This window comes from Folsomia candida, unplaced genomic scaffold, assembly GCF_002217175.1.
Source record: "Folsomia candida strain VU population unplaced genomic scaffold, ASM221717v1 Fcan01_Sc006, whole genome shotgun sequence".
Lineage (NCBI taxonomy): Eukaryota > Metazoa > Arthropoda > Collembola > Entomobryomorpha > Isotomidae > Folsomia > Folsomia candida.
In genome coordinates, this window is record NW_019091198.1 from 790,742 (window position 1) to 814,643 (window position 23,902).

At 38.2% G+C, this 23,902-nt stretch overlaps 7 protein-coding genes across 14 annotated transcripts; 3 read left to right on the forward strand and 4 right to left on the reverse strand.

The window, feature by feature from the left end:
* Positions 1–31: 31 nt before the first annotated feature.
* Positions 32–1,067, forward strand: LOC110850821. 2 transcript variants are annotated; one of them, XM_022098396.2, is made up of 2 exons: positions 32–297; positions 599–1,067. In XM_022098396.2, the coding sequence occupies exons 1-2, from the start codon at positions 165–167 to the stop codon at positions 943–945; spliced, it is 480 nt and encodes a 159-aa protein (XP_021954088.1). In that variant the 5' UTR covers positions 32–164; the 3' UTR covers positions 946–1,067. The 2 variants fall into 2 exon arrangements, with proteins under 2 accessions (XP_021954088.1, XP_021954089.1); XM_022098397.2 differs by having other exon boundaries at positions 93–301.
* LOC110850817 (ELMO domain-containing protein 2) lies at positions 1,051–2,900 on the reverse strand. The gene is made up of 5 exons (XM_022098390.2): positions 2,533–2,900; positions 2,280–2,451; positions 2,077–2,197; positions 1,839–1,981; positions 1,051–1,769 (listed from the first exon to the last, which is right to left on the reverse strand). Exons 1-5 carry the CDS (start codon positions 2,693–2,695, stop codon positions 1,361–1,363), a joined length of 1,008 nt encoding a protein of 335 aa, XP_021954082.1. The 5' UTR covers positions 2,696–2,900; the 3' UTR covers positions 1,051–1,360.
* Positions 2,901–3,064: 164 nt separating this feature from the next.
* LOC110850819 (60S ribosomal protein L9) lies at positions 3,065–4,099 on the forward strand. Its single transcript, XM_022098393.2, has 4 exons — positions 3,065–3,430; positions 3,532–3,612; positions 3,683–3,815; positions 3,918–4,099. The coding sequence occupies exons 1-4, from the start codon at positions 3,179–3,181 to the stop codon at positions 4,016–4,018; spliced, it is 567 nt and encodes a 188-aa protein (XP_021954085.1). The 5' UTR covers positions 3,065–3,178; the 3' UTR covers positions 4,019–4,099.
* A 72-nt stretch (positions 4,100–4,171) lies between these two features.
* On the reverse strand, positions 4,172–6,946 carry LOC110850818 (serine/threonine/tyrosine-interacting protein B). The gene is made up of 6 exons (XM_035852887.1): positions 6,631–6,946; positions 6,332–6,386; positions 6,121–6,272; positions 5,871–6,020; positions 5,634–5,781; positions 4,172–5,529 (listed from the first exon to the last, which is right to left on the reverse strand). The coding sequence occupies exons 1-6, from the start codon at positions 6,641–6,643 to the stop codon at positions 5,298–5,300; spliced, it is 750 nt and encodes a 249-aa protein (XP_035708780.1). The 5' UTR covers positions 6,644–6,946; the 3' UTR covers positions 4,172–5,297.
* A 34-nt stretch (positions 6,947–6,980) lies between these two features.
* LOC110850820 (DNA-directed RNA polymerases I and III subunit RPAC2) lies at positions 6,981–8,163 on the forward strand. 2 transcript variants are annotated; one of them, XM_022098394.2, is made up of 4 exons: positions 6,981–7,128; positions 7,241–7,441; positions 7,517–7,617; positions 7,825–8,163. In XM_022098394.2, the coding sequence occupies exons 2-4, from the start codon at positions 7,244–7,246 to the stop codon at positions 8,063–8,065; spliced, it is 540 nt and encodes a 179-aa protein (XP_021954086.1). In that variant the 5' UTR covers positions 6,981–7,128; positions 7,241–7,243; the 3' UTR covers positions 8,066–8,163. The 2 variants fall into 2 exon arrangements, with proteins under 2 accessions (XP_021954086.1, XP_021954087.1); XM_022098395.2 differs by having other exon boundaries at positions 7,022–7,161.
* A 7-nt stretch (positions 8,164–8,170) lies between these two features.
* LOC110850822 (cytochrome b-c1 complex subunit 8) lies at positions 8,171–8,885 on the reverse strand. Its single transcript, XM_022098398.2, has 2 exons — positions 8,619–8,885; positions 8,171–8,543 (listed from the first exon to the last, which is right to left on the reverse strand). The coding sequence occupies exons 1-2, from the start codon at positions 8,770–8,772 to the stop codon at positions 8,449–8,451; spliced, it is 249 nt and encodes an 82-aa protein (XP_021954090.1). The 5' UTR covers positions 8,773–8,885; the 3' UTR covers positions 8,171–8,448.
* A 706-nt stretch (positions 8,886–9,591) lies between these two features.
* LOC110851578 (AT-rich interactive domain-containing protein 2) lies at positions 9,592–23,533 on the reverse strand. Of its 6 annotated transcripts, none has more exons than XM_035852878.1 (17): positions 23,133–23,533; positions 22,673–22,767; positions 19,072–19,286; positions 18,746–18,958; positions 17,896–18,655; positions 17,367–17,787; positions 16,264–17,252; positions 15,942–16,177; positions 15,741–15,850; positions 15,406–15,588; positions 14,930–15,133; positions 14,672–14,849; positions 14,559–14,605; positions 13,016–14,095; positions 12,718–12,907; positions 12,426–12,630; positions 9,592–12,320 (listed from the first exon to the last, which is right to left on the reverse strand). In XM_035852878.1, the coding sequence occupies exons 1-17, from the start codon at positions 23,235–23,237 to the stop codon at positions 12,209–12,211; spliced, it is 5,343 nt and encodes a 1,780-aa protein (XP_035708771.1). In that variant the 5' UTR covers positions 23,238–23,533; the 3' UTR covers positions 9,592–12,208. The 6 variants fall into 6 exon arrangements, with proteins under 6 accessions (XP_035708771.1, XP_035708772.1, XP_035708774.1 ...); XM_035852879.1 differs by having other exon boundaries at positions 13,016–13,384; positions 13,454–14,095; positions 14,559–14,849; XM_035852881.1 differs by having other exon boundaries at positions 13,016–13,816; positions 23,133–23,532.
* Positions 23,534–23,902: the final 369 nt, after the last annotated feature.

Consider the following 23,902-nt stretch of genomic DNA (forward strand, 5'->3'; position numbering starts at 1 on the left):
TTTCTTTGTGTCGGTTACTGACCGGGCTGCAGATTTGAGACCAGCAGCCACCACCAATCAGCCTCCCGGATTTGGGCGCATTTCCACTTTCTCACTTTGCACTTTGTTTACTATTTTTTATCGTTTCTGGACAATATTTTTATTTAGTTGGTGGTCACACATATATGGGTAGCACATCTGCGACTGAGACGGAAAACATATTCCACCCCCCTTCCAACCCAGCTGTTGGTTTCTTATCCTCCTTCGAAATAGTAGTCTTTGAAAAGGCAATGAAAAACTATAGGATTCATGGGAAACGTAAGTAAGCAATAATTAATGCATGATTTATGCATGATTCGTTCCTATCCTTAATATTCTTCGTATCGTGAAATACGTTACGATATTTTGCAAGCGTCGTAAGGTTTTGTCATTAAAAATCGCGTTACTAATTGTAAGCTTAAAATTTTTACGAAGCTTGGTCCTTTCTTTGTAAACTATTTTACGATACAAGGATACAAAGACAATTGTAAATACCCTCATTAATTAATGATAACAAAATTACGAATTATGTCTTAATTTTTGTATGGTGATTGATTGATAAATTTTGATTTCTTGCTAGTTCTACCACAGGACGCTATATCCCTTCACTGGATGTTTGGCTCCCTCATTTTCCAAGTTTTCGAGTTGGTGGACAATGATCATGTGACGGTGCTGAAGAGTTCCTCCTCCAACAAGGTCTTGATTCAGGTGCTTGGCAAGCCAGAAAAGGGGGAGATGTACTACATTTCTCCAGGAAAGTCGATCTGTCAGTGTAGTGGGTACCTCAAGGGGAAGAAAGACTATTGTAAGCACATCCTGGCAGCCCACATCATCCTCTCGATTACTACCCCGGAAGAGTATGAAGTGATTGCAGAGTCAGAAATTATAAATATTTTTCATACTTATATTTCTAAAAAGAAGAAATGAACCGAGGAGACCGGTTTATATGAAGCTCTTTTGATGAAGCTGCGCTATAATTATTGTAAATTTTTTTGTACATATGTATGTTGAGAATTAATTAAACCTGTGATGTGATGTATATATGTAAATTTGTATTTGTTTACTTCATTTCTCCACAGTAATTTAAATTATTACTCTGTAACATGAAACCGTTATTACGATTGCAAAAACATTATTTAAAGTTGCATAAAAACAATAAACGAAACATGATATAAAAAACTCCCGAGATACAATGACTAGAATTCGAGGTTAAAGTTTAAATTAATAAATTACAATCTGTATAACAAACTATACTGCCAGTTTGAATACTGGACCAGCGAACAGGACAATTACAGGAAAATACAAGGCATAGAATAGGATAGGATACTAGGATAAGATAGGATCATATCGTTCTCACCTCGATTAGATAACATGTGGTATCCGACTTGAGCTTTTTGATGACTGTTTTGTCAAAAACTGACTTAATCTCAGAATAAGCCATAATGCTCTTAGGCTTGCTTGCCATCCATAAGGAATCAAAGTCTATTAAAAGTGATGTAGTAAATTCGTGAAAGAGCTTGATTAGCTCAGCTCTCCACATCACGTTATCCATTGGACTCACTTCCCTGTCCAAACGAAGAATTACAGGATACCGATTATAGAAGTGCGTTTTTGCAACTCCTTCTAGACACAAGTTGGCTGCCAGAAAAGAGATTTGGATAACGACGAGAGCATACGGGTACGAATAGAGAGGGTGGTGCGAATTATGGAGTAGTCGCTGAGAAACTTCTGGATACCTCGAGGTAATGAAACTGAAAAGTTTGAATAGATACCATTTCAAATTATTAATTGTAACAAATGTGGTTTTACATTGGACTTACCTTAACGAATCTAGCGACAAAATTCCTCCTCCGCGGAAGTCTGTAGCTGGGTCACTTCCTTGAAAACCTAGTATTTCCCATTGCTTAGACTTCCTCCCGCTTAGTTCCGTTCCTTTCATCATTTTAGTCCATAATTGAAGGAGCTACAAAAAGGGAAAATAGATATTAAGCATTTAGTTACTCAAAAGCTCGCACAGCTTGAAGCTTGGTTAATAATATTTGCATGCATTGCATTCACCTTGTCTTCATCTTCGTCCTTATCTGAAGAGTATGGCGTATCACGTAGGACTTTCAGCTTAGCACATAAATATTTGAAGGCGAAAATCATTTCCAAGCATTCTTGTAAACCATTTACAAATCTAGGGTGTACATTAAACATAGTTGTTCATTATGTTTGATGACACAGTAAACGAATTAATCAATAATAAGCCATTCACATACCGTGAATGCAACTTCATGTTGATTTTTTTGGCCGTAGAGATATCTGCCGTTGCTTTCATTACCAGCACCTTTCTGGTACCTCTGGCTTCGAACCGGCCGTCAAGAACACCGCAATCCAGTTCTTCCAAGGCTCTTATAACATCAGGATTTTTCGATCTCATCAGTGATTCCTCTGCAAGTACAAATAATCTTGTAAATAAGATGGACCTATTTCCATATAATTAAGCCTACGTAGTAATATATAACAACATACCAACTCTTTTAATTCTCCGAAACCCAAGAACCTCCCCATAAACTATTCTCTGCAGTTCCGTCAACCTGGTAACCTTCCGCATAAACACTTTTCCTACTCGACGTACCAACGTAGCCACCCAACAATACAAGGTGTATAAAATAGTTAGTATATACTTAAACATTGTAATTACGAGTTGAGAAAATCTAAACACAGTTTTTTGAGCCTTTTCACAAGTTGGTAAAATAGTAAACTGCGTCGGAGGTGAGGAGATAAAAAAGTGGTGAATTTTGATGGAGTGAAGATGTGACAATTAACTTTTAATTAATTTAGTTAATTTTTCTCTTCACTTCTCAAACTGTGCCCGCTCCATTGTTGGGCAGAGTGGGATTTTTTGGGGCCGGTAGCACCGGTTCACTACTCCTCGTTCACTCACATACACGTAGATTAGGAAACCACCGCAAGTGACGAGTTACCGAGCTCCTCGCCATCTCTCCACCATTGGTCGTATCCAACCAACGTGGTCTTTTTGGTGTCTCTCTCCTTCTCTCGTGCTGGCTGCATTTCATTCTTTCTCACAAGTTAGTTAATCCATCAGGTTGAGAAGAAGGCCGGTTGGAAGTTTTGTGAATTTCCAAAAAAATAGTAAGATAAGCACAAAAGGAGGATGAAGCAGATCGTGGTAAATCAGACGGTGAAGGTGCCGGAGGGTGTGACGATCACGGCCAAGAGTCGCCGGGTCTGCGTTCGTGGACCGCGAGGAGTTCTTCGCCGCACGTTCCGTCACTTGTCCATCGACATCAACGTGGAGAACCCACAAACGGTCAAGGTGGAAAAATGGTTCGGCTCCAAGAAGGAAATCGCTGCTGTGAGGACGGTCTGCAGTCATATCGAAAATATGATCAAGGGAGTCACCAAGGTTAGTGTGGGGCTTACTAATTGATTTGTTTGTTGTGAGGTTATTTGGACTTGTCATTGTATATAGAGGGATGTGAATTAAGGTCTTGTTTTTAATTACAGGGATTCCAATACAAGATGAGGAGTGTGTATGCCCATTTCCCCATCAATTGTGTCACCACGGAGAAAAACAGCGTTGTAGAGGTGAGCTAAGTCAATTTGATAACTTAAATCTTAATTTAACTGATGTATCTTTTCCTGTTTTATTCTGTAGGTGAGGAATTTCTTGGGTGAGAAGTATATTCGAAATGTAAAGATGTCCAAGGGAGTCACGGTCACTAACTCCCAGAAGCAGAAGGACGAACTGATCATTCAAGGAAACTCTATCGAGGCTGTTTCAAGATCGGGTAATAGAACAAATACAGATACATTAATAAAATGAAAGGGGCAAATATGTTTGTTGTTATTCCTGAGTAACTAACTAGAGATTTTGTTGTGTTTAATTTTAGCTGCACTCATTCAACAAAGTACGACAGTAAAGAATAAGGATATCCGAAAATTCTTGGATGGTCTCTACGTCTCCGAAAAGACGGTTGTTGAAGAAGATTAAGAAACTTTTAAACTTAAACTTTCGTCTTTGTTTATGTGAACTATGGGCGAATAAATTTATGATTTTTGAAGTCCTGGTTAACATTTGACTATGCGTTATGCTCATTTGTCTTTTACGTACCCGTGATTTAATAATCGGTTCTTGCACCAAAAATTCTCGTTTTTATATAAAGACTATTCTAACATACAAAATATTTATTTCTCGCTTGTCGTTACATGTATGAGTATCAGGTCGCTCTATATTCTCACTTACTGTATTGGTTATATATTTGTATTCTAATTAAATTACAAGTATGCATAAACAATAAGGGACCATGTTATGGGTAAAATTCTAAGTTCAATGCATAGTAAGTAATACTAAAAGTGTTGGATAATAGATGTAGTAAGCAAAAAGCATTTTTCAAACTCTACCAAATTAAATTAATATCGAGATTACAACGGTTGATCATCATCATTCGACTTTGGTAATAGTGATCAGTATGATTTGAAAGAGTAGCAGCAAGTCTCAAAAACTTTTTCATTTTCTCATCTGCTCTGACATCGAGGCCGCACCAACTAACAACAAGAAATTACAGAAAGTTGTCATCCACGCATAAGATTAAGGTTCGACATAATTTAAGGACACGCAAAAAATTGAATAGGAGTAAATATAAAATAAGGGCCACCAATGCATGAGCTCAGTAATAAAGTTTCTCCATACATATAAACGAAAAGTATATGACCGATATACAAAAAAAAATCTGCTAAAAGTATTTTAAGGTAACGGTTGATTTAAAAAATATTGAGCTCAAATTTCATAACGGCGCAACTTAATTTGTTTAACACAATCTTGATATTAAAATTTACCACAAAACGTACATGTTCACATGTAGTACAAGTGTCATGCCTAATTTTAAAGCGCTAAAAAACTTGCTAAAAAACAATGTCCTGCATTTTGAAGTACAACTATAACATTGTTAAGATTATCTTGGATTTCATCATTAAGAACATATCACAGATGCTTTACTCATATATAACATAATAATTTTGATAACTGTAACAAGTTTAGGGTAAAGCTTGTTGTATGTAAAACATGATAATCTCTCCTATTACATATTCAATTATCAAATCATATTAAAAATGCGAATAAGCATATTAATTAAATAATTTTTGAGTTGTAACAAAATATCACGACAGTAATTAGTAATAACAAAACATGCTTAGAGCGATAATGGGACGCTAATTAAAATAATTTCATGATGGTTGGTTGATAATAAACACGAACAGCAAATCTTCCATGGCTAAAACTTACCCCCTTTGTTGGGGCCTTTGTGATAATCCTCATCTTCATCGAGACTGCGCTTACAGGATTTCTGAGTGGGTAGAGTACTTGGCAAGGCTCGGGGGACGACGTGCATTGCGCGATAAATTGGTTCATACTCTCGAAGTTGATGCATGAAGCCTTCATTTGGATTGCTACAAAATCGGATAGATTGAACATATTTGTGGGCTTCTTGTGTAGTCACGCCGTATCTGATACAGTGAAAGTACAACCGTTAGTTTATATTCTAAGTATTAAAAATATAATGTAATATATATGTGATATATATATGTAATATTAAAGAATAAGTAATTACGTCTCCATAATATATGCAATCACGAGGGCTACAGAACGAGAAATTCCAGCACTTCCATGAACCAGCACCTTCCCTCCATTGTTTAAAGCGAATTTGATGAATGGATTTACCGTTCGAAAATGTGGTATAATATTGGCCATGCTGCTATCTGCAAATTAAGAGATGAGCATTAAAACATAATATGAATACCTAATTCATACCTACATATACACGTTGAATAAATCTGTAATGGCATACCTTCTACTTCTACAACCAAGTATTGAAAATCATCTGGATGATTCGGGCGAATCAAATTCCTTTCACGGAATTCACGAACACAGACAATGTGAGATATTCCAGAATCTTTGAGTTCCTGCATCTTTGACTTGGCAGCAGCAGCATAGGGACCTTTAATTAATGATTACATGTTTGTCTTCAACAACACACCTTTAAATGAGAGTAGCAGCAACAAACAGGTATAGTTATTTATATAATAGTGTTATCTGACCAAGATACAACCCAGGGATGATTTCTTGCATTGTTCGTCTCATAACGTACTGCCAGTCATCCATCTCTATAGCTGGAAGAACGGGATAGCTTGGCGTGTCATAAGAACAAAGTGCTTCAGCCACACCATTTTGCTGTGCTGGTTTTTCCTGGCTGTCCATCTCCATATCATCGTTATCCATGATTATTACAATTACTTGGTATTGACATACGAGATTTTGGTATTAATACTTCGCCAAGCTTGTATTGATTTAGCAGCAAGTGAACCTGTAGAAAAAATAAAGGAAATATACTATTAATGCATGTCAGGTCACAAATTAGTCATTTTTTACATTTTGATCGTCTTTTTTGACACACAAAGTGAGCAATGAATCATTACTAATGATACTTTGTGATCGCTTGACAATTTAAGGTATTATGTCGCCAATGCTGGCACTACGATTTTGCAAGTTAATGCGATGCGAGTGTCATGTCACATATAAAGCAGAAAGTTAATACAAATTATCCGTACCTGACGTGACCATCCACAGGCGTACCAACTCAGCAAGTCGGAACCTTTAACCGCAACGAGATCGAATTCTTGTAAATATCGTTCTAAACTGTTCAACCTTCTTGTTCCTGAACGGTAGAGGAAGCTCGGCGGAGAGGAATTTGAAATATTGCTCTTCGCATTTATTTATCAACTAAAACCAAATTTGGGATCGATGAAAAAGGACAATGAACGAATTCCGATAAATTATCGTCAGACTAGTCTACAACAACGACGTGACTTTATGCCGTTTTTTAACTACAAAATAGAGGACGAGATTAATCAGTCAAATCAAAATCACAAAAATCTGACTGAAGAAAATATTTCATTCCCCACAGTTCTGGCGCACTGCATCTGTCTCACTCTCTGATCAAAAAGCACGTGTGTGAAGAGTTTTGAGTTGAATTTAATTGAACTCAACTAGATTTTTAGATTCTTCTAGATTTTTAAATTTAACAGACAAAACCTTATCCTACTGAGGTAAGTTTCAAGAAGAATCCCCTGCCTAGCTTTGTAAGCAGTTATACAAATATTACGTTTTAGTTCTGTAAAAATACTAGTTGTTTAACCAGTTAATTATTTCTTCATCAAGAAAATGTCTGACCGTGCTACCCGAAGCAGTCGTGGCGGAGGTAAGCAATCGAAGAGGGGGAAAGCAACAGCAGCTTCGCAGCCGTCGACATCGACCTCACCCACCAAGAAGCCTGCTGAACCTTTGGACATGGAAAACCCACCGACAGACACCCCAGAAGATGCAAAAGTGGAGGAGGAAGAGGAGATATTTCTGACTGCGGTGAGAAATACACGTGTGAATACTAATTACTCCTTGATGACATAACATTGATAGTTTATATATCAATTTTTTTAGATTACACCAAGCATCATTACAGACGGGTCTTGTAAAACATTTATTTTCAAGAATGAAGGGCACACGTTGGGGAATGCGTTGCGATTTGTAATATCTCATTAGTAAGTGTCCTTAGATTGAAGATTTTCAAAAATGTGATTCACCCAAAAAGGTGTATTTCTGTGGTTTACATGATTTGTGCATAGATTATTTATTTTTTCAGTTATACCATTATCTTTATAAAACAATTTTATACCTAACATATCATGTGAATTGGGAAATCATGCAGATTCATAATGAAGTTATAAATAATTGCTTCCCTATTACAGCCCTGAAGTAAAATTTATCGGCCACACTATCCCTCACCCTTCTGAAGACGAGATGCATCTCAGAATCCAAACCACACCAGGGACATCAGTCGTCGACACGCTTCGTAAAGGATTGCAAGACCTTGTCGCTGTTTGTGAACACACAGAAACTGTATTTGACCAAGCCATGAGCAAATGGAATCGGGAACACCCCGACAAGGATTTGTTCCAAGTTCCAGCCCCTCCAGGTCCAAGACATTAAGCTATAAAAAAAACTTGTAATACTTATATATCCAACATAAGACTTGCACATTTTGTATCTTCATTTTACAAAGTAAATAATTCATTCTAAATCAACAACTACATGTTTCAGTTTTCTCTCCAACTTTATTTCACATCAGAAGTATATATTTCTTTCAACAGGTTTTCATCTCTGATTCTATACAATTTGAAAGCTTTATCCAGATTCGTCCACACATATTTGTTTTTTTACATTTTTCTCGTAATTACTTATATGAATTAACTATGCTCTACATAATTACTAAAGTGACTGTTGTGGCGTCCATCTTGTTTACGTCAAAGTCGCGTCGATGTTCTGATCTGGGCAGTTTTTATCTAGTAAAGGCTGTAAGATTTATAAGTTTATTAGACATCGTTGACGTAATCTTCAGGATTTTTCCTCATCATGAGCTCATGTTTCTTTTCCGTCTCGGTAAAAACGATGTAGGACATGATGAATGCTGCAATGCAGATCGTGGAATTAATTACCAAGAATGCTAAGTTAAGACCATTATATTATATTTTAGTATTATTACGTGGTGCTACTCTGAAAAAGTTTTCAGAAATTCTCTTAATCGTATTGGGGAACCCTTTCGAAATAACTCCAGCGAAGGCCTTTTGTTCAAAAGGGGATAATTTGTAGAAGATGATCCCCCTCACTTTGGCCAAGCCACCGAAACCGTGACCCATTTTAATAGGTTTGTATTATTCGATGGAAGAAAATTTAAGAAATAGAGTTTATTTTGTCTTTAATGATATTAGACGGACGAACCCAGATATACAAAACTTGACTTGTAATTCGTACGTATATAAGTTATACGTTGTTTAAAGGTGGAGAAAGGCAAAATGAATCAGGATTCCGTAGAGTGCGCTTGGATCTACTTCTCCAAGAGGCGACGATTTTGCTCATACAATAAAATTGCACAAGCACATCGAACACTACCCGGGTATCGCATATCGGAATTCGGAAAACGTAGTTTTAGGGTACGTGTGGGCAGTCATACATGTTGAACCACCTAATTTTTCTTTGGGCTTCTATTTATCATACTCTACGATGGCATAGCATTATGTAAGTGGAATAACCTCGGACTGTATATTTCGTAGATTATTCCAATAATTACGAGAAATTTAGTATCATATTTTTTGGGGTGAAAGTCAATCTGACCCTTAAGGAGCCTCATCTCAAATAAGTAGTTTGTTTGATTGTTCTCCTTCTCTAGCCCCGAGATGAGTCCGAAGTTGAGGTGAGGTGAGACAACTCGTCGACGTCGTCAGTAGAGTTATGCCAGATTTTTTTAGCCTAATAAAAATCGAAGGGAAGTTGAGACAAAAATCTCACCTAGTCGTTGGATAAATAACTTCTGTAGAACGAATCCGATTTTTAATTAATTCTCCATGCAAGACGATATATTCTCCCGAAACCCATTAATTCGTTATGCATATGTACTGTTAGTTATGTTACAAAGTGCATTTAAAAAAATAAAAAATAAAACGTGCATAGAAAACAGATCATGACATTATTCTGTTTTACTCGACAACAATTTCATCAAACTTAAAACAAATCAAACATAGGACAATTAGGTTAAGTTAAGACACACAAACAAAAAAAACAAATACTTGCGCCTATAACCTTTTGCTGGTTTGTTAGAGTTGTTCTTTTAAATAAATTCCGTCGTTTCGGAAGGTTTCATGTTCTCAAATTTACACAAAATGTCCGACAGTCTTTACGTAACTACGAAATATGTAAATTTAAAATTGTGTAATAAAAATGAGAAATTTTTAAATGTAAATGTAAATAGCCAATAACTTTATCTAACATAGGTAAAAAAAGAGACAATTTATTACGAAATGAGTTCTAAGGGTGCACCAAAAGTTTAAATAAAACTAAATAATAATTTTAGGGCTATATTTAGTGTTAATTTTATTGGACGCAATATGGACTCGTCTTTATGTCTCCTTTTATATATGTGACCGTCATCCTTTCTCAGATTCATTATTACAAATTGGTTGACGTTGTTCTGAACTTGACTATAACGATAATGGACTTGTTGTGTAATCATCATCTTCAATAAATTGATAACCCAACTGCTACTACGTCTATGTAATATCTTATAAATAACATTGACAAACAATAGTATTTATTTATTACTTTAGTTTGTACTAATACTACAGTTGCAACTTGAAAATAAATACAAAACACTTTACGTAACTTTAATACAAAAAGGGTTCGTAGTTCATATCTCATTTAAAAGTCGTCAAGTAGTTTTGGTTTGGTCTGTTTTTTTTTCTTCTTCCATGCGCGTATAATGTGTCGGTGAGTAACAACTACTTAACAACGAGAAGAACAAGGACAAACATACTTGTATAGCAATAATAACCTTAATTAGGTTCTTCTTAATCGTATAAAACAAGTATCATAACTTAAATGTATAGTTTCAACTTTGTGTTACGCTTCTCTACAAAAAAAAATGCAATGCTGCGAAATAAAATGCGAAGGCCTACATATGTAAATAGTAAAGCAATTCCATTATTAGTTGGGCTGGGGTTAAATATATTTTGATACTCTCTCGTCTCATGGAAAGACTCAAAATTATTTAACGATAATAATAACAGATAAAATAATAATATTAAAGTGCATTTTACAATTGACAAAGTTTCCATCGAGTCATGACCTTATATTGAATTGAAAGAAAGCAACATTTCCGTGGGCCGACAAAAAATTAATTGTAATAATCATGAAATTTAAGGAACGATATCTGAACAAATGCACTCAACGGTAAATTCATGAATAAGTTGAAACGGAAAGTAACGCAAAATAAACTAATGAACACATTTTATAATCAGCTCGGCCCAACTAAGGTTCAGGATCATTGTTATAAGGGTCGCCAGTTCTGTGCACAATTATACATGTATAGTGACCTGTAAACTCGCTCCTGCAAATCAAATCCACACAACAGTCGTAAAAACTCTACTTAGTACTTAAATAATACAGAGTCATGTAGGAACAAAAATGCGTAAAAGCACATATTTCGTAGGACTTGGAAAAATAGACAACAAAATTCCGATTAGAGGAATAGTATAAAAAACGACTACACCATTTATATGCACCAACACCAATGAATAATTAAGTTAACTCTGACTCAAATGCTTTAGACGAGAATTATACAAATCAAGAATATAAGGAAAATAAATGGAAAAGTGGCGATTTGAACTTTGGGCTTGATGGAAGAATTAAAAATAATAAACAATAACGGACAGTAATTTTTAAACAATTTTGAACAGAGTAATATATATTAGCTGACAACTTTTGTATAGAAAACTGTACAAATGATCATCAAAAAACAAGTTAAACCAATCAGAGAACTAGTAAAAACAAAAGAATTAGGGAAACATTTTCAAACAGATTATTCATGTCAAGTTGAAATAAATAAGAGCTGACAATTTATATTTGTTTATGAAATAAATTGTTAAATTAATGGTTTTAAAGATTAACTTAGTAACTTATCATGGTTTTGCATCAGTTGGAAAGTACTTAGTATGTGTATCGGTTATACCCCTTACGATTTAATACTCTGTGTTTTAGCACAACAGTAGATTTCTTTCTATATTTTTAAGTTGATAAAACTAATGATTATTTTTCCTCTTCGTTTGATAAATATAACATTTTACCTACTTGAATATCCTTCTCATTTCGTGACATGGTTTGGTATAAATCTTGTCTTAAATGTCTATTATACTGTAGCCGAAGTTTTTAGAAGCAAGCATTTATTAGATTCCTTTGTAAGATCTTTTATGTTCTCGTCATCATGTAATTAATTATTGGGAGGAGAGTAGCATTCCTTATCAAGTAAAATATCAAAATTTAGTCAGTATATAGGACATGCCACCGTGACAATTGCGATTGCATTTATGTAATAATCAACCTAGTAATCCTATTTGTAAACAATTTTTAACTGTTCATGTCAGTCTAATGTACAACGCCAAAGTTTTGTTTTGGTGCATGGACTTCCTCGTAAAAAAAGTTGCTGCTGCGTATGAATGTAGTAATAAAAACTAAATAAGTAGTTCAATAACATGTTTGGATAAGATACAATCGATTGACACTTATTTAGGGGATGATTGAAATTCAGTAGTCGGTAGCTTCACTCATGTCGAACAGTAACTGGCAAATAGTTCTTGAACTCTCAGCGTTACTCATGGCAATTGTTGACAGCAGAGATTCATGGGCAGCGATGCTTCTAGAAGGAAAATTAAACAAGGGATGTTGTAATGGATTAAAAATAAAATCTTAAGGTGGCTGATGATACAACTCATGAGAGTATGAATTAATAAAGATTGCCTACCTTCTTCCTTGTGGTGAGAAGTTTACGAGATTTCGGAGAATTAGAGCAGCAGTAAGTCTTATACTTTTGGTCACCGGACCTTCATTCTCCTCTGCAATATCCTTTGGATTCATGTATTGCAGAGCGTGTCGTTTTATGGCGTGGAAGGCAGCATTTGGAGCATATCCAGGATGATGGGCAGGCTGTTGAGGGGGAGGAGGAGGTTCTACACACAAAATCATAAATCACTCAGTTAATTTGTAGAGTCGCAGTTTTAAATATTATTATCACTGCGCTTTATCATATAACCCACCAATTTTGTTTTTACGACGATAGCAAGCAAGGTCCAGCGCGTGCTTGCTGCAGTGTCGATCTTGAAGGTGAGTCATGATGGAGAACTGTTTCCGCATCAGAGGATCACATCCATTAGCACCCCATTCACAACGAATAGCTTCCGAACTATCAGGACCAGGACAATGAACCTCAACTGCATGCATGAAGACCTATACATAGCCAAATATATGTAAGTAATAGTGCTTACAGTAATATCATTTTTTCAGTGTGTATACAAATGAGAAAACCTATTATATATAACAAAATTAATTTTGTACCTGTTGATATTTTACAAATCTGTAGCCACATCCAGTCCATTCACAAAGGAAGGGCAGGTCTTGATCCAACAACTCAACGGGAAGATGACTCACTAAATTTGGAGGAATGCCTTTCTTGATGTCGGCAACTTGGTTCATAATCATTTGAATTGGGTCAACGGGTGACGTGGTAAGCTGTATAGTTTGACCCCCCGACATCGTAATGGGTTGCATATGGTGTACTTGTCCAGTGGATGGGGATCCCGGGGAAGGATTTTGAGGTATGAGGATGAAAGCTTTTGGAGCATCCCCTGATCCAGACTGCTTTGAGATGATTACTTGTCCCTGAAGACTTTGTGAACTTCCATGAGAAAGTACGATCTGACCACCCTGTTGAATGACCATTTGACGACCTCCAAATGTTATCTGTTGTGAATTTGGTGAATTCATAATTCTTACTGGAACGTGGACCATTTGGTTACTGGAAGTTGTATTTGTTGCGACTGTTGTTGTTGTTGTCCCATCTTCCGACAAAACGACAGAAGAAGAGTTGGAATTGATGGTCATCGAACCTGACGTCTTAATAACGCTCGAGGTTGTTTGTGCTGCAGAGAGAGCGTTCTGCAGCACCGACCCGCCGGAATTTGGCACATGCTGCTGCAGGTTGGAATGAGAAGTCGGTGTCGTCTCGGATCCAGATAAGCTGTCATCATTTCCATTCACACAAATTGCAGCCTTTTTGGATGGGGGTGGAGCGTCGGATTCCTCCGTGTTGTTTTCGGTGGACGTCGTAGAAGCCGTGCGCTTAACTCCCATCCCAAGCTGTTCCGGGTTAACCACAATTAAGTCACTGAATTGGCTAAATTTCTCAAACAAATCGTTTCCACTACCACCACCATTTGAATCGACATTAGCATTATTGTTAAACCCATCACCAGAAGCACCACCCCCTTCACTAATTTCTCCTACGTTATCCGACAAAGCCTGAGATGCGTAGGGGATTGTTCCACTACCCCCACCACTCAGAAGTATTGTCGCTTCTGGCCTGATTGTGGTGCTAACTGTCACAGCAGCTGTACACTTTTGTTCGGACGCCACGACCTGGTCATGAAATGAACAGACAAACACATGAGGAGAGTAGATCGACTCGAGGAACAAGAAACAAAAAGACCCTTTCGACCACTGACACAAAAAAGCAGCGTACGTACAAACGAACAAAACGTCTCTTATTACAAAGAACAAAATTGTGCATGGAAGCAGTGAAGAATATGTTGTAATAGGCTGTAAGCTCTCAAAAAATAGTAAAAATTATCAAAAATAGAAATGTGCGAAAATAAACAATGCATTATAATTTTAAAATTGGAAAGTTTTAGCAAAATGGCTCAACAAATAATTATTTATGAAATATATGTACCAAAAAAAAACCTACTCCGTGCTCTACCAATAAAGAATAATAACATAACAAATAATTTTCAGCATGCATGCAACTCTAAAATACTACCAAGCTATCTATGAACATAAAAAGCTAATGATAAATAAATAACAAAGTAAAAGAGCAACTTACCTCCGGAGATGCATAAAAAGTCATTTTTTGTGGTTCCTGTGACTCTCCTGTAGTGCCAAGTGTTTCACTAATCAAAGTTTCATCTGAATTTTGGTTTTGAATTAACTCCAAACCTTTATCGCTAATCCTAATTTCACGGCCGACTATGCCGTTTGTCGTGTCTTTGTGGGAGCCGACTTTTCGTTCCAAAAGATCGACCAACATTCCCTTCACTTTCACATTGTTGGCAAAATCGTCGAAAACTCCGTCAATCTCCATCTGCTCCTCTTCCTTTAATGTACCCGTGCCGCTCTGAATCAACAGAAATTATTATTATTATTATTACGTGCTCACTGTTGTACGCAGAGTAACATTTCATTATTTAATCTTACCCCGTTACATAAAACTCCTTGGAAGGTGAGCGACGAAGGATCAGTCTTGGACTCAGTTTCATCAATACTGTTCATGGAGGAGGAGGCAGAAGATTCCTCTCCTTTCTCCAAGGAAGCTTCTCCGTTCATCTTCATAGGACTACCCTTTGTCTTTTTAGAGTTCTTGGTCTCTTGTTGCAACTTCTTTTGCTGTCTTTGTGCAACCTGCAATATTATAATTTTATAAGTGTTTGAACAGTCTTGGTAATAAATAAATCGAATCGTTAATTTCACTCGGAAAGTTATAATTAACATAGTATTAATAAACTAATAGGTCATATATAACATGCCATAAAGAACACCACAGAAATCGTTATTCATCTTGCCAGAAGAGTATGTAGTAGTGCAAAAACAGTCAGTAAATACGTGGTAAATCACACACTAGAAAACGCACACTAGAAATGCTGAGCTAGAATCTGCTCACAACACCAAGTTACCTTAGAAGCTAACAAACTCCGTATTGCTGACGAGGAAGGAGTCATAATTTTTCCGGAGGGTTGTTGTTTGGCAATGGGAGTTAACACGACTCCTCGCTTACTTTTCTTTTTAGAAGAGTTTGTTTTCGGAGAAATATCTTTTACCTTTCTATCTTTCGAATGTGATCCTTTAGATTTTGTGGGCTAAACCGGGTTTAACAATTTAGTATAGTGTTGATTTGACTATTATGTGAATATATATGCAACTTCATTTTCAAAATACGAAACATAATTAAGAAATACTTCTAAATAGTAATTAACTAGTACAAGTTTCACAAGCAGATAAGAAAACTTACGCTGGTGGGAGACTTGGGCGTTGGTGGACGGGACAGCGTGGCCTTGAGAATCGGCGACAAAGGCGAAGAAGCGCCGTGTGCAGAAGTAACTGGTGTTGTAGGCCGGGGTACTGAAATACAACACGACATTAAAAGTTAATATTCTATAAATAATAATAAATAATAATGTCTTAGTGTCTATTTCTTGCATCTACAACTTACCAGTTGCAGCAGTATTATTAACATGAGCTCCATCATTAATCACACCATTTGTAGCCACTGAGACGGGTTGTTGCGCATTATCGCTGCACACTACGGTCGGTAAACTATTGCATACAGGCACAGAGGAGGAGTTTGCTTGCTGAAAGCTGATCTTTGGTCGAATTCCTTCAATGAAGGAAAGTGAGGTACTGCCAAAACTTTTCATGACAGGTCCCACTGAAGCACCGTACACCAGCCTGATTCAACAAATAACATATCAAGTTAGTTTTCATAGCAAACACAAGAAAAATTGTATGGCTATGAAATATTAAATACAACTCACTTAACGCATTGGATCAACTGCGTTTGGGATAACAAAGAAGCTGGGTGTTTTTTTCTCGCAACGCAATACATTCTGTATAACTCTCCCTCCTCTATTGAAGTCCCACTAAGCTGCTCAAATCCCCCCTTCAACCATGCCGTTCCCCACGCTTCCTCTGTCATGTTCTCAGAACTGATGGAAGGCGTGAAAACCTGTTGGGTCAAACTGTGACTTGAAACTTGAGGAGGAGCACCGGCGTTTGCAGTCGTATTAGCTGAAGACACATGTATACTATTTCCTTGTTGTTGTACATGGTTATTAACATTGTTTTGCTGAGGGTGGTGGGAGACCGATTCATTGTGGTTATTTGTAGCAGTGGAAGAAGACTGGTGACCCTGGGGAAGACAGTTTGGTTTCCCATGATAACCTTGAGCAATGTGGGTGGTGGGGTTGGATGGTCCTGGAGATAGGGATCGCAGCGATGGAGAAATTGGAGAGGGGGAAGAATGTGGATGTAGAACTTGGAACGCACCCCCACTACTACCACTAATTGAAATTGGAGCAGAGGTGGGAGAACAAGAAGACGAAGAAGTGACCACTACCTGGGGAGAGATCCGAACCTGCTGAGGTTGTTGCCGTTGCTGCTGCTGAGATGACGATGATGAAGGAGGAGTGGAAACACTGATGGCAGCAACTGTACCACACAGAGGGGACGGAGAATTGGCAAAGCTGGACGTTTGTTGTTGCTGCTGTTGTAATGTTTGTGGTTGTGGGGGTACAACTGTTTGCCCACTCACTGTTCTTAATCCAATGGCCTGAATACTGTTTGTTGTCGACGTGGTAGGAGTTGCTGTTTTTGCCCCGGCTTGCAAGGAAGAAGTACAAGTTGACAAAGTTGATGCACCGGTCGTTAGTGATTGGGAACCACTTGTGGGAACGCCTGCCACTCCACCAGTGTAGGTCTCCACGACACGCATTTGAATGCACCCTTTCGGTCCGTAACTCTGAGCCTGCAGTAGTGAAAGGGCAAATATTATAATTTTTGGAACTTTATGTAACAAGAATATGATTAGGATTCTCTATAATGATAGGTTACATTGTCACCAACACGAATAAATACTTACTTCGACCGTGACTAGAGCGATAAAGGATGAGATAGAACCCTTGACACGAACAATCTCATTGCACACGGATTCCCCAATCCCAGTGATAGCATGGATACACTCTAGTGTATATATTAACATCATAATATCACACAAAGTTAGCAGTTCACATAGCCGATGGCAAACTTTCTTATCCATCAGATTTGCCAAGATCTTTTCATTCTGTTCCGTCCGAGTCAGGTTACGAATTGCGTCTAGTGAACAGATAACCTTTAATCGATCTTCGGAAAAAAGTCCAGAAACCATTGACGAGAGGAGAATGGAAGAGATTGGATCTTGTGAGGGATCCTGCAACTTGAAATACTTGGCTACATTACTGATCGTGTCAAGAGAATTTTGCATCAGGGTTCCAAACTGACAGTTGGCTGTCAAGAGAAGAAATCTAAAAACAAGTTTGTAGAATAAAATTATATTATATTCATATTGTATATATATTAAGAAACTCACTCAAACACGAAATTTAAAATAATTTATATTATTAATTATGTACCGCAGCATTGTCCGGTTATGAGCCATGACTTCTGCATTATCTTCTTCAAAGCTTAAGTTCCTTAACATCAATGCTATCTGATGTACTCTTTTGCTCTCTTTGTCATGTGAGTCATGAGATCTTGTAAGCGATGGCGGCAGAGTGAAGTGCTCACCGTCTTTCTCGTTCTTATTACATGGGCATAATTTGCAGCACACTTGTTCCAGATCTTCTGTTGGAGACAATGATCGTATCGATGGCGGCCTTTGATCTTCCGTAGGTGTTGGGTGCTCGATTGGTGAGGTTGGTTTTATGTGTGCCTCATTAATTGGAGAATCTGGCGTCTTTGCCTCTGTTATAGTAGAAGGTGATGGTTTTAATTCTTCGGTGAATAACAATGGTGCACTACCCATAACTTCTGGAGGACTCGAGGGACGAGAACGTTCTACGTCGGTCTCTTCTGGAGAGGTGGTGTTGGGGTCAAGATTACTATTACTGGCAGGGTCACACTCTTCGTCCAGCAGCGAGGGGGGCCCAAGACCAACTGCAGCGTCCTCTGGATCTGGATCTGCTTCCTCCTCACTGTCAGTGCTGTCGATCGTACCATAATTATTAAAAACTGGTTCCTCCTCCAGTCCGAGCGTGTTCTGAATTCGCTGCACATAGGTTTCGCAGAGTAAAGATTTCACATCGGGTTCAATATATATCTCCTCCCAGAACTTCGACAAGTACATATCTCTCCCCTTCGTGTATGTTTCTTCCATAAGTTCTCGCATACCGCCTGAGATTAATTGAAATAAAAAATATATTTATATTTGAGTTTATATTAATTCCGATCCGCAAGAATATGTACATATATGTAGGTACTTACAATCGTTATAAACACCGGTGTGAGCTAGCAGGGACGTGAGAAGGGTAGGACATTTTGATAATCGAAGGACATGTTTTGTTTCGTTGCAAAGGAGCGTGCAAACGCTGATGGCCATGTCTTGTTCGTTTGGAAGTGGGGCTTGGAGTGAAAGGACAAGTTTATCATAGTCTGTCATGCTTCGTTTGGGAAGACCCAGTTGTTCTCGAGTCGAATCTGTGAAGAAATAAATATTACGAATAAATTATAAAATAATTTAACAAGTAAATTAAGCCATCAAATATTTAAATCGATAAATAATTAATGGTTAATTGATGATGATTTGAGACCTGATAAGGGAGGATGGACTGATTGAAGCTGCCCACCCTGTCCGGGCGTATGGGCGTGAGATGAGCTAGGAGTGAACGAGGAAGCAGCTGACGACCGGCTAGTCATCTTGGACGCCGTTCTTCTCCGGTTTCTGATGTCATCATAATCATCCTCGTCATCATTCTTGTGACCATCCTCACCCAGGAAGTACACCTTCTCATAGTTTTCTAAGTATCTGCAAAGTTGAGAGGAAATGGATAGTTATAAAAATGGCTTAATTTGACTTAGATTTAAATGTTTCACTAATTTACATTTTTTACTGATAAGATGGTTACATTCATTGGTAACTCCTTATATTCGTAAAGTAAGTAGCTATCTAAAATGATCCGATTTCTACCTATTTTTGTTAACGATCAAGAGATGGAATGTGTGTAAGTTTTATTGAACTCTTGTCCTAATTGTTTCCTCTAGTCGAGCAGTTACAACAGGTTGACTGGTTAACAATTAAAGTCAGTAAACCAATTCAGTAGTCGCCACACAATACAACAATTAAACACCATTGCAATAGCACTGCTGAACAGTACCAACCAATGCCTATTGAGCTCGCTCAGGCAGGAGGAAGGGGTTTGATGTTTTAGGTGTTGTGATGTAAACACGAGGCGACTTTGTTTTGTTGCCGTGAATGGATTGCACCAGTGCCACAGTTTACTGCCTCTCAGCCATACCGGTCCACGGCACGAACGTAGTAGCTCCTACCCTTTACTACGAACCTGCTACGAAAAGGTTCCACAAGTGCAAAGAAGCGAGGAGACGGCGGAATCTGTGGATACTTTCACTTTCTTTCTCCTTCCTTCCTTCACCCGGACCAGATGAGTGAATGAATGCCTTCACAACTATTGCCATATACAACTATTGCTTGTAAGCTAGCTCCTTCGTAGTAGTAGGTGGCTATAGGAGTGAAAGTCTTTTGGCTCACTCAAGTCGAGCATATGCTCCAGCGTATCGCACGACATACTCCTTTCTCTCCCTTCTGTCCCTGGCTGCTGAACCACTTTTTAAGGAAATGTGTAAGCCATTTCCCCATTAGCTTGCTGCACTGCAACTTACTTACTCAACGCAGCAAACGTCCAACAAGACAACGTACCAAGCTCTGCTATAACCAGCAGAGTACCACTACTCTCTGCGATCGCGATGCAACACCATCATCAACTTACTGGCCATAACCTTCCCCAAGTAGTCGTCCATGAACCTACTGACTGCAAAACCAGGAGTAGTGCGAATACTACATGCAGCTATTATTATTATGCATCCTCCAACAGCGGCGCTTGGTGAAATTCCACGGATGGGATGGGACGACGACCCGTGCAGTCCATGTGTGTAACCCACCCAACTTGGCAGCAAGCAGCAGTGTAAGAAGAAGAACAACTCACTTTGAAAAACCTCGCGATGATGTTAAAGGGGGATTGCAGCCTGGGATGATATTGCACTTGGCGGCGCTTGCAGTGGATCTTCACTAATTTCTAGGCCAGTCTGCTGCTCCGGCTGCGTTTGCAGTGCTGCTGTTGTCGTGGGCTTGTCACCTTCACTTTTATTTATATGCAGTTGTTTGTAGTGGATAAAGCTTAGCTACAGAAACGCAACTTGTCCTACTACCTGTGATGACTCTCACAGTGAGAGTCTCACTGCTAGACGAATTGTAGCCAACTACGTGTAATGGCAGGTAAGTTTTAGTCAACCTGTTTTCCTCAGACCTGATGACTCCTTAGATGGATGAAACATGATTGACGATTAGTATTAGTTGATTTATGCTGGGATACTAAAGCTGGAGAAAGCCGAGTGAAAGCTTGTCGTGGTATATTGGAGGGAGGCTCAAAAATCTGGGTGCACTGCTTGCGTAGTGATTTTGTGAGTTGATGTAAGAATCTCGTTTCCATAAGTATGTAAGAGTACTAATTTCCTGTCGCATAGTTGTGCTTACTGAACCCGTATGATGATTTAGGGAAACTTTGTAGTAGTAGCCTACTTTATTGATTTTTAGCTCCAGCGTTCTGCTCATTCTGCACGCTGATGCCTGTGCTTACATACTTCCTGTATGCATACATATACATCAATTCTCGACTGCTCTTGTACGTAATCGATTCAGATTCAACAAGCTTTCAAAGATGGGATTTAGATTGGATAAAATTTTCTTTTATCTCGTTTTCTTTTCCTCCTGGAAAATGCTTACTCTGAATTCTTGGTAAAATTATTATTGAACTTCCATTTCCATCATTCCACATTATCGTCAACCTAGTATGATCTACTACTATTCCATTTTTATTTCTTTGAAATCTTCCAACTTTCCCCGACTTCATTGCGCTTGCCTGATTAAGAATATATACTTCTCTAAAGTGAAACGTACGTTGTCATGTTCATATCGTCGTATTTCTCGTGGTGACTGTCTCTCCTCGTCGTTGATTTTCGTCAGTTGTCGCCATCATAACAATATCCAAAATCTATTAGGCTTCTTTTATTACTCAATATGTGACTGTCGCCGGTGTTTCGTTGGTAAAGGGAGGAAGTATGTCGTGTCGTCTGACTGAGCTGGTTGTTTATTCAACTTGATCTCATTTTGATTTTATTGCCATATTACTCCTTCGTGATAATGAATAGAATTGAAATACCTCGACAGCAGTAGCGGATTGGCATTTATTTTCAGATGGAAAGAGTTGAAACTCGACTCATATTTTTATCATGTATTTTTTTAGCAACCGACCAACTTGGTGGGACCAAGTGAGATGCTTCGCAGTTGGCATTCGTTTTGAATATGAGCCATTCTTTGGTGATGAGTTGTGTTATATGCAAAAGTTGTAGTTTAGCTAGTGCCCCTTGAACGAGTATGAGTCAACCTTTTGTCTCTCTTGTTGTGGGTGGGTGGGTAGGTGTGTGTGAGGCATGCATGCATGATACCGTCTGTTTGTAAATCTAATTGTAATTCTTCCTCCATTCGATTCGGATTTATTCCACATAGTAAAAAAATCACTTTCTGCAAATTGAAGAGTGTAGTGGATAAGTAATTGGAATTGGTGGCAGTGCGTAATTTCATTCAATCCGTCTACCCGCATTTTAATACATTTTTATATATATTTGGCAACCTGGAGCCTCTGACTCTTGTAGAAAGGTTTCTGATTTGGGGAAAACAGACCACGACCCAGTGAATCTTGATGTAATGATAATTTACTATACATTTTTTATTCCACCCGAGTAAGGAAACTCTGGTATTTTATATCTTTCTCTTTTAAGGTCTCGGTGAGAGATGTGCAGCAGGGAAATAATGCAATGCCAACACAACGATGCAACCATGCACGAAAGAAGTCACCTCGAGATCGACTTTCGTTACGGGAACTTCGTTACGATATTATGCAGACATGCAAGGATGCAACACCACTATTACCACCACTACTACTCCTTACTTTACTTGTTAACTTAACTGCCAACTTATTTAACTAACTCATTCATGAATTTGATCCAATCCAATGTCATTCTTCGATGCTGTTCACTCTCAACTACTATGCTTTACACACTGTTTGTCTAATGTACGAGTTGTTAGCTCGCTTGTCGCGTTAGTTGAAAATTGCTTACTTGAGATAAATCTGCTTGATGACAAGGCCGCCGTTGATCCCCCGAGGCAAATGGAAATGCTCCAGCAGGTCGTCCCATTCGTTGCGCATGTTGACCTTTAAGAGACAAAGGGTTAGGCACCGATAAATACCTTGGCTACACGTTTGTTCTACTCGATCAGATTTTGCAAATTAATATGATGTCATAGCTTGTAAACCTCCATTTTGTATTTATATCGACCGAATGTGGTAAAGGCAAATTGAAATTGAAATACTATGATCAACTTTTAAAATATGACGGTTTGAAAGCAATATTTCCCAAGTAATTCTAAAGACAGTGTCACACGGCAAATGGCAAACAAAATGGGTGAACAACCAAAGATAGTTATCTTTTACGAAAGTCAGTGAGGATAATAGTTGATGAAACGCAATCCAGCAACCAGGATACCGTGGAACGTCAAAGGAATGAATTGATGTCTTACCTTTTCCCATCCGCCGTGCGAGGTGACAATTTGGTACAACAGGTCCAAATCAACCTCCTTCCCATTAATAGTTGGTTTATATTTGGGTCGCATTCTGGAATGCATTTTACTAGCCTTTAAAACTCAGTTATCACATCACTTTTTTGTATTTCACAGTTGACACACTGATCACATCAGTTATTGACAAATATTTCACATTTCCACCACATTCAGAGTAGATTAGTTAGATTACTAACTCGACGGAGGAGCAGCAAAAAACGAGGTAGCAGCAGCAGCAGCGGAGGCAATGCTCAAAATTTCGAAGAGGAACGAGGGATCTATGTGGGATCATCTGTAGACGAGGGAACTTCTGCTTGCAACTGCTTTGCGGTGGTGGGGGACACGAACGACTCTCTGCCTGCCTAGCCAACAAAAGAGCGAATTTCTTACTCGGCCGCCTCGTTTTCTCGCTCGCTCAGCTCACTCGCTCCCCTCCTCTCATTCTCGCCGCACACCCTGGGACAAATCACCTACAATCTGGCCACATAAATTTCCAGCAGAATCCAGCACAGTGAAATGCCTCATGCCAAAAAACTATATTACATTTTATAAAAACTGTATTTAAGCAATAAAAGAATTAACCCGCTCCCGGCAGAGAAGTTACAAGCCGAAATTTAAGCAATTCTCTAGGCTGCGACAAAAAATAAAATTTGGAGTTATTATCATAAACAAATTTAAACCACCTACAGGTATGATTCGCATGTCTTAACCCATGTTTATATCTAGGTAAT